The 14,690-nt window shown below is 43.4% G+C and overlaps 1 protein-coding gene across 1 annotated transcript in view; it reads right to left on the bottom strand.

Annotated features, from left to right (window-relative positions):
• The window catches only part of rsph14 (radial spoke head 14 homolog), a 625,753-nt gene that overhangs the window by 23,208 nt on the left and 587,855 nt on the right, over nt 1-14,690 (bottom strand). Inside the window, exon 4 of the mRNA XM_080208528.1 lies at nt 1,358-1,583. Coding sequence (XP_080064654.1) covers nt 1,358-1,583 — 226 coding nt within the window. The remainder of the gene's footprint in view (nt 1-1,357; nt 1,584-14,690) is intronic.

Below are 14,690 nucleotides of genomic sequence, written 5' to 3'. Positions count from 1 at the left end.
GCCTTCCCCCCACTGGACCACCTGTCACTTGTACTTAAGTTTTGCTTTCATTGTGCACTGACTTTTGTTCTCCTAAAAACACGTGCTGCTATCTTATCTTTCTGTCACAATCAGCAGCTCCCGTAGTCCTTCACACTGCCATTAACACTTCTTCTGTCTTCCGCCCTACACATCTTTGTTGGAATTCCTCCCAACTCCCAACTATCACTGTCCTTTGACTCTGCTCTCCACCCCCTCTTATACCACATAAAATTCAGCATGTGAATCCCTCTCTTTAACTCTGGAGAAGAGTCATATGGACCCGAAACATTAACTCTGTTTCTCTCTCCACAGAGGCTGCTGGACCCGCTGAGTTTTTCCAGCATTTTCTATTTTTATTTTTTATTCCCTCTGTCCATGGGAATATAGATTTTATCCTTCAGGAACATGTTTGAGCCCTTCATATGAAATTTGGACATTACTAATGTCCTAGAATATAATGACTAATGACAAAGCAAGGTCTTTCTGCAACTGTAAAGGGCACTGGTGAGGCCGCAACTGGAGTACTGTGTGCAGTTTTGGTCACTGCACTTGCGAAAGGATATATTGGCCTTGGAGGGAGTACAGAAAAGGTTCACTAGACTGATACCGGAGATGAGGGGGTTGGACTATGAAGAGAGACTGAATAGACTGAGTCTGTACTCGTTAGAGTTTAGAAGGCTGAGGGGCGATCTTATAGAGACGTATAAGATAATGAAGGGGCTATATAGGGTAGAGGTAGAGAGATTCTTCCCGCTCAGAAAGGATAGAGAACTAGAGGGCACAGCCTCAAAATAAGGGGGGCAGTTTAGAACGGAGTTGAGGAGGAACTTCTTCTCTCAAAGGGTGGTGAATCTCTGGAATTCTTTGCCCATTGAAGTGGTGGAGGCTACTTTGCTGAATATATTTAAGTCACGGGTAGATAGGTTTCTGATAGACAGGGGAATTAAGGGTTATGGGGAGAAAGCGGGAAAGTGGAACTGATCCACTTCAGATCAGCCATGATCTTGTTGAATGGCGGGGCAGGCTCGAAGGGCTAGATGGCCTACTCCTGCTCCTATTTCTTATGTTCTTATTATGTTCAATAACAACAAACCCTTGCATTTATATAGCATCTTTGAAATAGACTTTGCAAATGCATAATCATTCTACTGAATTCAAAGGAGGGTAAAATAGAGGGTGGGGTGAAATAGAGGGTGGGGTGAAAAACCAATCCAATCCAATCAATTTCCCACTGGACAGGTTAGATTAGTGTCTATTGCTCTCTGCTGTTTGGAGTAAGATATTGACTGATGTCCACTTATGATTATGTATCTAATTCAGAAAGCTCATCCTTTACCTGATGTCCATGAGATCTTGTGCAGCCAGAGTCCTGATGGTTGGTGAGCTGTGAGTGAGTTTGGTCTTCAGCACTGATACACCGTCGGCGTCCAGGGCCTGCTTAGTGTCCACAAGTAAACAAAAGTGCAGGGTTTTCAATATTAACTCCTGAATCTCATCCAGCTCTGTGCGAAGCTTTTTAATCATGTCAGGTATCAGCCCGGCGTAGACAATCGCAGTCGCACCTGAAGGGGGAGTTTGATGCAAACATTTAGGAGACATTGTAATCTGCTCTATAATGAAGTCTGTATTTCAGCTGTCAGAATTACTGGGTGCAGGCAGGGAATGGGGATGAAATATATTTAACATTCCTGATCACTGTCCTGTGATTCCTGCTGCTCAATGTATGTGCGCAGATGTGGGGTGTGGGCAGGATACCTGAACTGTTGCTAATTTATTTGTAGCTGAGGATACAGAAATTGGAGCCCCTGGAGAATAGAAGGCACAGAGAGTGCTGGCAATTTTATGGCTAAAGGTACATTGAATGCTAATATAGGGCAGCACGTTGACACAGTGGTTAGCGCTGCTGCCTCACAGCACCAGGGACCCGGGTTTGATTCCTGGCTTGGGTCACTGTCTGTGTGGAGTTTGAATCATTCTTCCCGTTTCTGACTGGGTTTCCTCCAGGTGCTCCAGTTTCCTCTCACAGTCTGAAAGATATGCTGGTTAGGTGCATTGGCCATGTTAAATTCTCCCTCAGTATACCCGAACAGACACCGGAGTGTGGCGACTAGGGGATTTTCACAGTAACTTCATTGCAGTGTTAATGTAAGCCTAGTTGTGACACTAATAAATGAACTTTTTGCATAATCACAAGCAATACAGAGTATGTAAAATCAGGTTCAGAGAGCAAAGATGACTAAGATGGTGGTGAGTGTCTTTTGAACATGGAAATGTACTGCCATACACAAAAAACATTTTGTATTAAAGTTCCATCTAACTCTGTTACATGCTATAATGGTTTATATTTATATAAATATAGACAAAGCACATTGGTCTCTAATTTTTAGTTAGGTTTATGCTGTATCCAAAACTGACAGCAAAGTTTTTGCAGGAGGAACTCAAGCTTATTCACGTACAAACAGTACAACAGTTAAGTTACAGAAATCAGTATTCTATAGATGATCAGATATCTAACAAATACATATAAAAGATTGTTTAAGTTCCTGTAGATTGATTTAATCTCTGTGGTTACAAAAGTATTCATTTTATTCATATCTTTCTGTGTTTTCAATTTTTGTGTAATTAGTTTACTTGTAAATAAATCAGTCTGTTAGTTTTAGCTCGAATCTGACATTTACCAAATGTTAGTATAGCCAGGAGAGTCTGGTGAGCAGTAAAATTTCACTGTTAATCCTGGGACACGCTATCAAACTCATACTGTGGGCGGGATTTTCTGGCCATGCTCGCCCCAAAACTGGAAAATCCCGCTCGGGGTCAACGGACCTTTGCATGGTCATTCTCTCCACACCCACCTCCCTCCACCCAGATCAGGACAGCAGTCTGCTGGGACTTTAAGGAGGCTCAAGAGGAGGACTGTTGCTCCTACACACCACAACAAAAATAGTAGGCTGCCAGGCCATATTGTGAGCGGTTTCCTGTTATCCCTGTAAGGACAGCTGGTAGGGCTGCTCCAGGCCTGGCAGACTGGACAGAAGTGCATGGCACTTGCGTCTGAAAATTGTAATGGGGGATCTTGGGTGTTAAAGAAGGAATGGGTCAGTTGCCTCCCCATGCTGATTTTTAATTGCTGGCCACTTGTCTTTCAGATGGGAACAGGCAGCCAAGTGTTGACAATCGGCCCCCCAGCTTTCTTATAATCTTTGCCAGATAACTCTTCAAAACATTTTCATCTGCCTCTGCCTCTGGGTTTGGGTTTGGCTGAGAGAGAGCTTGAGAATAAATAGCCTGTCCATGTTCATTGTTCATTCACAAAACTTAGGAGCGAGTGCAAAGCTCCAGTAGATAAGACGCATATCCCTGTGTGAAATCAGAGACGGCCTCACCTCACTGGAGAAAATTAAAAGCACAAAAACAACACTTCCTGAACATTCAAAGAATAGATGAAGGAATGAATGTTGCATTTACAGAAATAACAGTCCCTCGAAGGCTTGGTAAGACATCCTTTGATGTTTAATTCATTCTCATTTTTATTCTGATTCAGTTGTGTAATTGGCGAGACTTTTTATATCCATGTCAGTTCGGTCACAAGTTAAACCATCTTCAAAGTTTAATGGAAGGGACATAATCTTCATTTCAATCCGTTCAGTAGTGCATGTGCACACTCAGTCATCTTATAACACTCACGCCACTGGTCACATTCCACAATTTAATGATTTTAAAGTTCATTGGTGAGAAAAATCTGCTTTGCAAAACTTTGCACTAGAGTAAGTATTGCTTGTACAGCAGCTGCGGAGAGGCCACACTGGTTATACCGAAAATTAGCAAATCTCAGTGTGTTCGCTAAAAACAGGTCCTAAACACACAGGGACAGACAATGGGACACAGAAGGGATTTCCCTGGCCAACTAGGAGACCGATGCTGGGACCACTATCCAATTGTGGAAGGTTGCCTCCCTCTCAGTTACTTTTCCAACCAGAGGGTCAGTAGTCTGGCCCAATCAAAGGGTCAGTAGTCTGGCCCAATCAGAGGGTCAGTAGTCTGGCCCAACCAGAAGGTCAGCAGCATGGCCCAATCAGCGGGTCAGTTGTCTGGTCCAATCAGAACATCAGTAGTGCGGTCCAATCAGAAGGTCAGTAGTGTGGCCCAATCAGAGGACTGACAGCTTGGGCATCCTCAGCAGCAGAGCTGAAAGAGTTGGCCACTGCTAAGTCAGTGAGGGGAAATAAGAGGGCACCTTCATGTTGAGGCATTTTCAAGGCCTGGTTTCTGAACCCTCCGGCAGTGGCATTAGAGCTGTAGGATTGATCACTGGCAAAGGCTGGCCACTTCCCCAAAACATAAGCTGACATGAAGGAAAGCCCCCGCTCCCAGACCCCTGGGAGACCCTGCAGTAAAATGCTGGCTGGTACAGACTGTTTACAGGTGAAGAGATGCTGGTGGTTTGTGGGAGGTTGCAGAGCGGGAAAGGTGCCAATGTATTGAAGGGTGTTGCGGCTTGTTGAAAGGTACCCTAGCAACAATTGGCCCATTCAGAATAATTAGTGAAGAAAAAGAGGAATAGTGTAGAAAACACAAACTCAAATCTTATAGAATAACAACATCCCGGGGAGGCGATGGCCTAGAGATATTATTGCTAGATTATTAATCCAGAAACTCAACTAATGTCCTGGGGACCCCGGGTTCGAATCCCACCATGGCAGATGATGGAATTTGAAATCAATTAAAAAACTCTGGAATTAAGAATCTACTGATAACCATGAAACCGCTGTCCAAAAACACATCTCATTCATTAATGTCCTTTAAGGAAGGAAATCTGCCATCCTTACCTGGTCTGGCCTACATGTGACTCCAGAGCCACAGCAATGTGGTTGGCTCTCAACTGCCCTCTGAACAAGGGCAACTAGGAATGGGCAATAAATGCCGGCCAGCCAGCAATGTCCATGTCCCATGAATGAATAAAAAAAATCCCATTGCACCACATTGGAAGTAGAGCTATGGGACCTAATGAAGAATGTTGTTAAAATCAGTAGTGGCCACATTAAACATTAATACACCCACACGAAACATTGCTCCACTAAAACAAAGAACATACAGTGAGCGAGATTCTCATGCCTCTCCCCGATGATTTCTCAATGGCAGAGGATGGCGTGCTATTGATTGATGGCGGGTTCCTCTAGTTTCTGGTTTCTCTAGCCAGTGCCAATGGGAATTCTCACTGAAGCCATCCCACTGAAGCCATTGGGAAACCCGTGGTAGGGGGTGCGTCATCTGAGAATTCCGGCCAGTATTTCCATTTTGAAATATTAAAATGGCAATTTGCTAAATTGAATTTGAAACCATGGAAGAGATTTTATGACCTCGCTTGTCCTAAAACCGTAAAATCCCCCCGAGATCAGAGGACCTTCTCATGCTCCACCCCTCGCCTGCTCCAATTCCTGTGGCAGGCGGGCCAGTAAAATTCCAGGCCAATGAGTTTTGATATCCACACTACTGACTCTCCAGATGTGAGGGGAGGAAAAGAACAGAGGTAGCGTTCAAGATTTTAATCAAAACATTCAAAATATTAGTGCACTGATGTTGATCAGATGGTGGTGTCTCTTTCTAGCTCTCTCACGCTCTCTTTAATTTTTGTCACTCTAAGCATCTTGGATTTATGTTTTATGCTTGTATTGTAGCTTGTACTACAAGCCTGTATCAGCTTTAACCTGGTCCAGATGGACTGCACATTAAGAAACCTAAAGAAGGAGCTTGGGAAAATGGTTATGTGCTTGTCACTTTAATTAGAGATGTTGAGAATGTCTAAGGATTGGTAAGTAGCCAACATAGCACAAACCCTGTTAAAAGAGAATATGGATACCTAATGTCACAACCGAGATGGGAGGAGTGTATAGATTCCCTTGCTCCATCACTCCACAGGTTATAGCAATAGTGTAAATATTTAATTCACTCACCATAACGGCCAACTGTTTACCTTTGCTGCTGATGGATGCAGAATAAGAGAGACATCAAACAGGCTTCTTCCAACAAGCTCAGAATAATTGATTTATTATGAGACAAAGCTTTTTTTGATAACAAACTTTAAGTTTAACATTTCCCCCCCTCACATCTGGAGAGTCAGTAGTGTGGATATCAAAACTTATTGGCCGGAATTTTACTGGCCCGCCTGCCGCAGGAATTGGAGCAGGCGAGGGATAGAGCATAGGAAGGTCCTCTGACCTCGGGCAGGATTTCATGGTTTTGGGACAAGTGAGGCAGTAAAATCTCATTCATAGTTTCAAATTCAACTTAGCAACTTGCCATTTTAATATTTCAAACTTTAGCATACAACTTATAATCCTTAAGTATACTGATTTACGCCTTCCAAAAAATCTCAACACACACACACAAAATAATAGACAAGACGAATAAGATCTCTGTAGAGGTTAACATGAGGGAACACTACAGAAAAGGATAAAATTCAAAAAAGTCGATCTGACAGCATTGGTTACAGTAGCTATCGAGAAATCTTTAGATGGATCTTTGGGGAAATGCTGTCTTTGTTAATTCTTGCTGATCACAGCTTCAAGATACGAATGACATACTTAGATGAGAATTGTCTGGCTACAGGTGAACACTCTGGGACTGCAGGAAATACAAGGGAAGAGAGAGAGGGAGAAGCAGTCTTCCTTCACAGTTTATTCCCAAGGCGCACACATGCATGCACGCACATACACACACGCAAACATGCGCACATAAAACTGAGTTCAAAACAAAATATTCTGAGAGAATTTCTCCCAGCACAGATGTTTTCAGCCAATCAGCGGGAGCTCAAGGTCTGGCAACAGCTTTTTTTTTGGTGTTAACTCAAGCAAACAAAATAACTGTTAGTGAAGCAGGTATCTTGCTGGTCATCTAGCTGAACACCTGTGATTTCTTGCAAAAAGCAGCCTGCTCACCGATTAAAGTGATCTTGTATTAAAATAATCCAAACAATGAAATGTCCTTCCAGTTCTCCAAAAAAACATGTAGTTCCTGGAGATATGGACTCCTAATACTCAGAAACTGTAGCAACAGTGAAGAAACAGTGTCTATTGTACAGATGTTTCACAAGGCATCATGAAAGAGGGATTAGGGGTACAACTGAACTGGTGTATTACATAGAATCGACAGCACAAAAATAGGCCAGTCAGCCCATATGGTCTATGCCAGTGCTCATGCTCCACACAAACCCCCTTGTATGTCTCTACATCCAACCATATCAACCTATCCTTCTATTATATCCTCTTTCACATGTTTGTTTAGCTTCCACCTAATGCGTCTATACGTTTTGTCTATAGTTGTGAGTTCAGAACCAATGGTTTTGGTGAAGACTTTTCTCCAGATTTCACTGTTGGATTTGTCTTATATTTAGAGCCAATAATATTGTACTTCATTACAGTTTTCACTTATACACAGGATAACAGTGGCTTAAGCACTGCTGCCTCACAATGCCAGGGACCTGGGTTTGATTCCCGGCACAGGGTCACTGTCTGTGTGGAGACTGCATATTCTCCCCGTGTCTGCATGGGTTTTCTCTGGGTGCTCTGGTTTTCTCCCACAATCTGAAAGACGCGCTGGTTAGGTGCACCGGCCGTGCCAAATTCTCCCTCAGTGTTCCCGAACAGGCGCCAGAGTGTGGCAACACACATCTACTGTTTTCACAGTAACTTCATTGCAGTGTTAGTGTCAGCCTACTTGCGACACTAACAAGTAAACTTAAAAGCTTAACTTCTGTAAACCTGTATTCACAACATTTTATTTAATTGTTTCTAGACATAATTTCAAACCTGAAGACTCCCTGTGCCGATTCTATTGCATTATTCATCACATGTTCTTTCACATTTCATTTCATATCTGGCATTTGTTAGCATTAAATTTAACTTGGCCTTGGCATGGCCAATTGCAGCACAGATCTTAAAGCTTTAGCAATATTTTAAACTGTATCCTCTGCTCATAATGCACTGCCTATTTGAATAGAGGCTGCAAAGCTCAGAAGTTTACAAATGGCTGTGACCAGGTCATTTATTTAGATAGATGCAACACAGGTTGAAGCATTGACCTTGCAATATTCTATTAAGTTTCACATGTATACCTCCTTGCTGGTTTAAATATTCATTGATACCGCAATTGTATTGCATCCAATTCCATCTAAATAATTGGATTGTGAATCTATTCCTTCCTCCCTAGTGCACATTTCTGAAAGATAAACATTAAGTTAATTGAATTATTTCCACTTTATTTTCAATTTTTCTTTATTCGTTCACTGGATGTGACTCTTTTTGGCTGGGCCAGTATATACTGCCAGGCCCTCAATGCCCTTGAGAAGGTGGTGGTGAGCCACCTTCTTGAACCGCTGCAGTCCTGCTGTGTAGGCATATTCACAGTGCTGTGACGGAGGGAATTCCAGGATTTTGAGCCATCGGCAGTGAAGGAACGGCGATATAGTTTCATCCCAAGATGGTGAGCGACTTGGAGGAGATCTTGCAGGACGTGGTAACCCCATGTGCTTGTTGCCCTTAGGGAGGCAACAGGGGTTTTGGGTTTGGAGAGGGGGGGCTGCTGTCGAAGGAGAGTTACTGTGGGGCATTTTGTATATGGTGCACACTGCTACCATCTCCAAAGTGGCGGAGGCAGTGAATGTTTAAGGTGGTGGATGGGGTGTCAATCAAGAGGGCTGCTTTATTTTGGATGGTATTGAGTTTCTTGAATGTTGTTGGAGCTGCACTCATCCAGGCAAGCGGAGAGTATTCCATCACACTCCTGACTTGTGCCTTGCAGATGGTGGACAGACACTGGGGAGTCAGGAGGTGACTCTTCATTTTTAAAAAATCCTAACAGTGGTAAGAGGGAATCAGCACAGATTTGTGGGAGGGAAGGAGGGAGGCATCACCTAATAAAAAAAACTGGAATTAGTTGAGGAAATGATAAATTACTGGTGTTGCAATTTATTACACACCACTCAATTCCTCAGGTTGTCCATTCCCAATTCCCAAGCAATTCATTCCCACATGCAGCAAGACCTACATAACATACAGCTGATAGTTGGCAAGTAACATTCATGCTACCCAGGTGCCAGGCAATGGCTGCCTCCAATAGGAAGCAGTCTAACCACCTCCCATAGCGTTCAATGGCTTTACTATTTTCAAATCTAATCGTCCGCCCACCCAATTTCCCAACTCCATTTCCCCCCCTCTTCAGTCAACATCCTGGAGTCTGCCATTGACCAGACCTCAACTACAGCCACATAAGTACCAGTGCCCCGACAGCAGATCAGAGAGTGCGAATTCTGCAATGAGTAACTCACCTCCTGATTCCCCAAAACCTGTCCATTACCTACAAGGTACAAATCAGGAGTTTGATGGAATTCTCCTCTCTTGCCTGGGTGGGTGTAGCTTCAGCGACATTCAAACAGCTCCAAACCATCCAGAACAAAGCATCCCACTACCTTAAACATTTACTCCCTCCACTGCCAGTGCATGGTGCCTGCAGTGTGTACCATCGAGAGAATACACTGCAGCAACTCATCAAAGCATCTTCAACAGCATCTCCCATACCCACAACCTCCAATACCTAGAAGGACAAGGGTACATGGGAACACTGTCACCTCCATACACTACCCCAGCTTGCAAATATCTCACCTTCTTCGACCATTTTGTCAAAAGCTTGTTGTTCCCTATGTCAAACAGTACTCCCTGTGCCTCCACCATTCAAACCGCAAACGTTCAGAAAGCAGCTCATTACCAACTTCTCAAGGAAGACCAGCAATAGGTTGACCTTGCCAGTGATGTCCATATCCCAGGGCATGATGATGGAAAATTTAGATCCCAGCCATACTGTAGGTGAATTGAAAATTGGCTGAACTGGAGAGAATGAAAGGTTAGCTGTGAGTGAAGCAGCTTCGCTGTGGGAGGGGATGACACCAGGTTGTCATCAGGATTAGTCTGAGGGAGATTACTGGTTGAAATGTTTTTTAATTACTTGGAAGCTAGGGGCAGAAACAGAAGGGTCCAATTTTGCATTTGACACTAAGTTGGGTTAAGATTGATGGGGATAGGGATGTTAAGAAATATGGAAGATCCAAGCCAAATACTAAGGCACGTGGGAAATGATGAGGGGGCCGATGAGTGGCAAATGGCATTTAAGGTGATGGATGCAAACCTGGGAAGAACAGTAAATATGTCAAACTCAGTGCCACTAAGCAATGGTATAACACAGGAGAGAGCTTATTGTTGGACTGAGGCCATTAGAGTAATCTTCAGCATCAGGGAAAGATAAAGGAAGCCAACTGGATATTGGGATGTCTAACTAGAGGAACAGTGCACAATTTCCAATAGCTGACAGTGTCCAGGAATTTCTCCTGCTTCACTGGCATAACTTCACTGGTGGTGAGGTGGAAATCCCACTTGTATAGATAAACAGGGGTGAGGCTGCGCTAAGAATAAAGCTACGGTGACAAAATCCGAGGTAACTCCCAGCCACTGTGTGTCTAGATGGCACTGGTACAGCTACGTCTGTGTTCAGTGTATTGGGTGGATGGTGTGTCAATTCACTGTCAATTCAGTGTGGATTGGTCAGCTACATCTGGGTTCAGTGAACACCTCAGTTCAGTGTTGGGCACTGAGCAATAGCAAAAAAATCCAGACACTGAAAACAGGACAGGGAACAGCACCCAAACTGAGAACTAGTTTAAGAAATCAAAGGTTTAAACATCTTTTCACACAGGAGAAACAGGACTTGGGAGAGACATTATTAAAATGATCAGAATATTTAAAGGAATCGATAAACTGAAACTGAAAATGTAATGGAGATTGGGAGAATGTAACTCTGGAACCATGGAACACAGGTCCACATGTAGCAGAGGGGGAGGACCTAGGACTGCCAACTCTCGAGGAATTTAAGATCAATCTCCAGGACATTTTCTATGTGAAACCCTGTCATAGGCAGATTTAAAAAAGCCAACTTTTAAAAAAGTCCTTTCAATGTTTCTCCTTACCTGATATAAAAATGTTGAAAATGTAAATTAAAGGCTGTTTGATTGATAGTTAAGCATCATCCAGTTAGGTAATGAGACTTCATGCTTTTGGATTGGTGTAGGAAGGCACTGTGTCACAAGGATAGATGTGTTGGTTTACTAATGGAGCGTGGAGGCAAGTCATGTGATGAAGCCTCCAGGAAAACAATGGATCACAGTTGGCAACCCTAGGAGGATTGCAGTTCAAATTAAACTGTTGAATGCAGAGGGTGAGGACACATGGTGTGGAAAAAAATTAAAATTAATGGCAATATGGTGGCACTGTGGTTAGCACTGCTGCCTCACAGCAACAGTGACCGGGGTTCAATTCCAGACTTGGGTCACTGTCTGTGTGGAGTTTGCACATTCTCCCAGTGTCTGGTGGGTTTCCTCTGGGCACTCTGGTTTCCTCCCACAGTCCAAAGATGTGCAGGTTAGGTGGATTGGCCATGCTAAATTGGCCTTTAGTGTCAGGGGATTAGCAGGGTAAATATATGGGTTTAAGGGGATAGGACCTGGGTGGGATTGTTGTTGGTGCAGGCCCGATGGGCTGAATGGCCTCCTTCTGCATTGTAGGGATTCTCTGAAAATTGGATAACAGTTGAGCGGCGGGTGGTTGAAGGGGAGTAATTTTTGGGAGCAGACAAGTGTACTGCAAACTTCTCAGGTTGTACATTTTTCAATGAGAATATGTGTGTAATGTTCAAACTAATATAACTTTAAACCTTTCAGTGACCAGCTGTCAACACATATCTGCTGTTAAGCTTCTTGGACAGGCAGGTTTGTGTCCCTCACTAACTTGACCAGAGAGGACTGTTCAACTTTGCATTTTTGCGAATTATTGCTGACAAGAGTTCTGAACCCAATTTAATTAAACGGTTGTTCCAAGTCACTGATGTATCAGATTAATGGTTTGGCAAATATTTACCTCAGCATCTCCTGCAGCAAGTGACAGCACTTTTGTATGGACTGTTGATTCGCGATGATAGCACCAGATTCTCAAGTCCAGAGCTGCAGTGGATTTTCTGAGCTAGGCCAACAAGTAAGCACACGGCCCAGTTCAAAGTCTAATGTTTAGCTGATATTGCTGCCATTTGCTGAGCTTGGCTAACATCTATTTGATCTGTAATCACCTAGCTGTGTTTGAAGCCTAGATTTCACATTACACCTTCTTTGATTTGTGTTTTTGCAGCAGTGCGAGATAACCATAGCTTCCATTTTAATTAAATCTTGTCAGAACTACAACAGAACGTTAAGCGAACAGTGTTTCTGGCTACAGTCCAGATACTTGGCCATGCAGTTTGAAACCTGAAACCAAAACTGCATTAGTGACCTTTTTACCAATCAAAGGCTCCTTGTATTATGAGAGATATTCCTGTTTAATCTCTGCTCTGTGCTTTTTTTTATTCGTGGGGCAAGGGTGTCACTGGCCGGCCAGCATTCATTGCCAAAACCTAATTGCCTGAGGGCAGTTGAGAGTCAACCACGTTGCTGTGGCTTTGGAGTCACATGTAGGCCAGACCAGGTAAGGAAGGCAGATTTCCTTGCCTACTTGACATGAGTGAATCAGATGGGTTTTTCCGACAATGTTTCATGGTCATCAGTAGATTCTTAATTCTAATTCTTAATTGAATTTAAATTCCACCAAATGCCATGATGGGATTCGAACCTGGGTCTCCAGAACATTAACTAAGTTTCTGGATCAATATCGAGCGATAATACCACTTGGCCATCAGCTCCCCTAGTGAACTAATTCTCAGCATTTTTATGCAGTGAGCGCACTTTTAATCACCTTACCAAGACCACAAGAAACTACAAAAGGTTGTGAATGTAACCCAATCCATCATGCAAACCAGCCTCTCATCCATTGACTCTGTCTACATTTCGCCCTGACTCGGGAAAGCAGCCAGCATAATCAAGGATCCCAAGCACCCCATACTCTCTTCCACCTTCTTCCATCGGGAAAAAGATACAGAAGTCTGAGGTGACGTACCAATTGACTCAAGAACAGTTTCTTCCCTGCTGTCATCAGACTTTTAAATAGACCTACTATGTACGAAGCTGATCTTTCTCTACACCCTAGCTATGACTGTAACACTAAATTCTGCACTCTTTCTTTTCCTTCTCCCCTATGTACCCTATGAATGGTATGCTTTGTCTGTAAAGTGCACAAGAAACAATACTTAACACTTATCCCAACACAAGTGACAATAATTAATCAAATCAAAAATAAGCGGTTGAATGTGGAGAAACAGATCAGTCATGGCCCTGGCCTCTGATCACTGCTTTTGAAGCTTGCTGTTAAGAATCGATGTGTTGAGGTGGTCTGGATATGATTGCTCCCACAGTTGAATAGTTCATTGGTGTGATGCAGGTAGTTTCCCAGTCAGCCACTGTGACGTCAGGGGAAGGTCAGAAGAAACTTAACATCCTTGGATAATCTGCAGTTCTGCTGAAGTTACAGCAGCTAATTGAGTGCCCCGCCATTCAACACACACCTCAGAGGAACAATTGTCTTGGGTCTTGAATGCGGAATGGTTTCTCTGACCCAGATAAAGAGGGCACGTATTAGCTCCATTTACAACCTGAAATTGTTTCTCCAAAAATGAAGGATTGAAGTGGTGATTTCAGAGAAGAAAAACATTGGAGCCAGCCAACATCTGAAACGGAAAAGATTTGTTCAATGTTTCAGGAGTGCTGCAACATCACAACAGGTTTGACCAGAAGAACAAAGGGCTGATCAGAACAACAGGCAGAGTTCAGCTGTGGCAGAGCTCAGTGGAATGGGTTTGAGGGGCTAGAATGATCAAACTGCTGTTCTTTTGTTAAAAAGGGGTCAAACTGATTTAAAATGTTCTAAGCAAATTTTAAGATGGAAGATTTGAAGGAGCGGTAAAAGATTCTTTACACTTGAAATGTTATCTTCATCAGGCATACATTGCTCAGTCACAGACTCATGGTGATACAGAAGGAGGCCATTCAGTGCACTGAAGCTCCACAATGGAAGGGAAAGCACTGGGTTATGAGCCAGAGGTTAACCGGTTGGGGGGGGCGGGGGGGGGGGGGGGCGGTGGTCTGCTGGTGCAGTGGGTGGTGTCCCTGCCTTTCAGCCAGAAATCCACATTGGGACTTGATGGCTGAGGAAGATGTGTTCAGAATGCAGCCAAGTACGTTGAGTATCAACTCTTCAACCCTTCCAATATGCCTATGGCAAGTGGTAAGAATGTGAAAGTCTCCCAGTCAGCTTAAACCCTGCAGAAATGCCTAACCAGTGCAATATCTCGCCAAGCATAGCTATGGAAATCCATTGTTGTCAATGCCTTCCTAGGGCATGGTACCTGACGAGAGAGAATGAGAAAGAGAGAATTGATGGGCATGTTTACCTTGCGGGTGTCAAATATGCACACAGGCTCAGAATAATCCAAAGCTAGGGGTTATAGTGTGAGGATAAGGGGTAGACCTGTTAGAACTGGTGAGGAGAAATTTCTTCATCCAGAGAGTGATGAATGTGTGGAATTCACTGCCAGAGAAAGTAGTTGAGGCCAAAACATGATGTGATTTCAAGAAGAAATTAGATATGGGTTTAAAGGGATTAAGGGTTATGGGGGGAAGGGGGCATCAGGATATTGAATTTGATGAT

Source organism: Carcharhinus amblyrhynchos, chromosome 20 (assembly GCF_965287045.1).
Source record: "Carcharhinus amblyrhynchos chromosome 20, sCarAmb.v2.hapA, whole genome shotgun sequence".
Taxonomy (NCBI): domain Eukaryota; kingdom Metazoa; phylum Chordata; class Chondrichthyes; order Carcharhiniformes; family Carcharhinidae; genus Carcharhinus; species Carcharhinus amblyrhynchos.
Note: the sequence above shows the minus strand (reverse complement) of the source record. Positions and strands in the feature narration are given on the sequence as shown.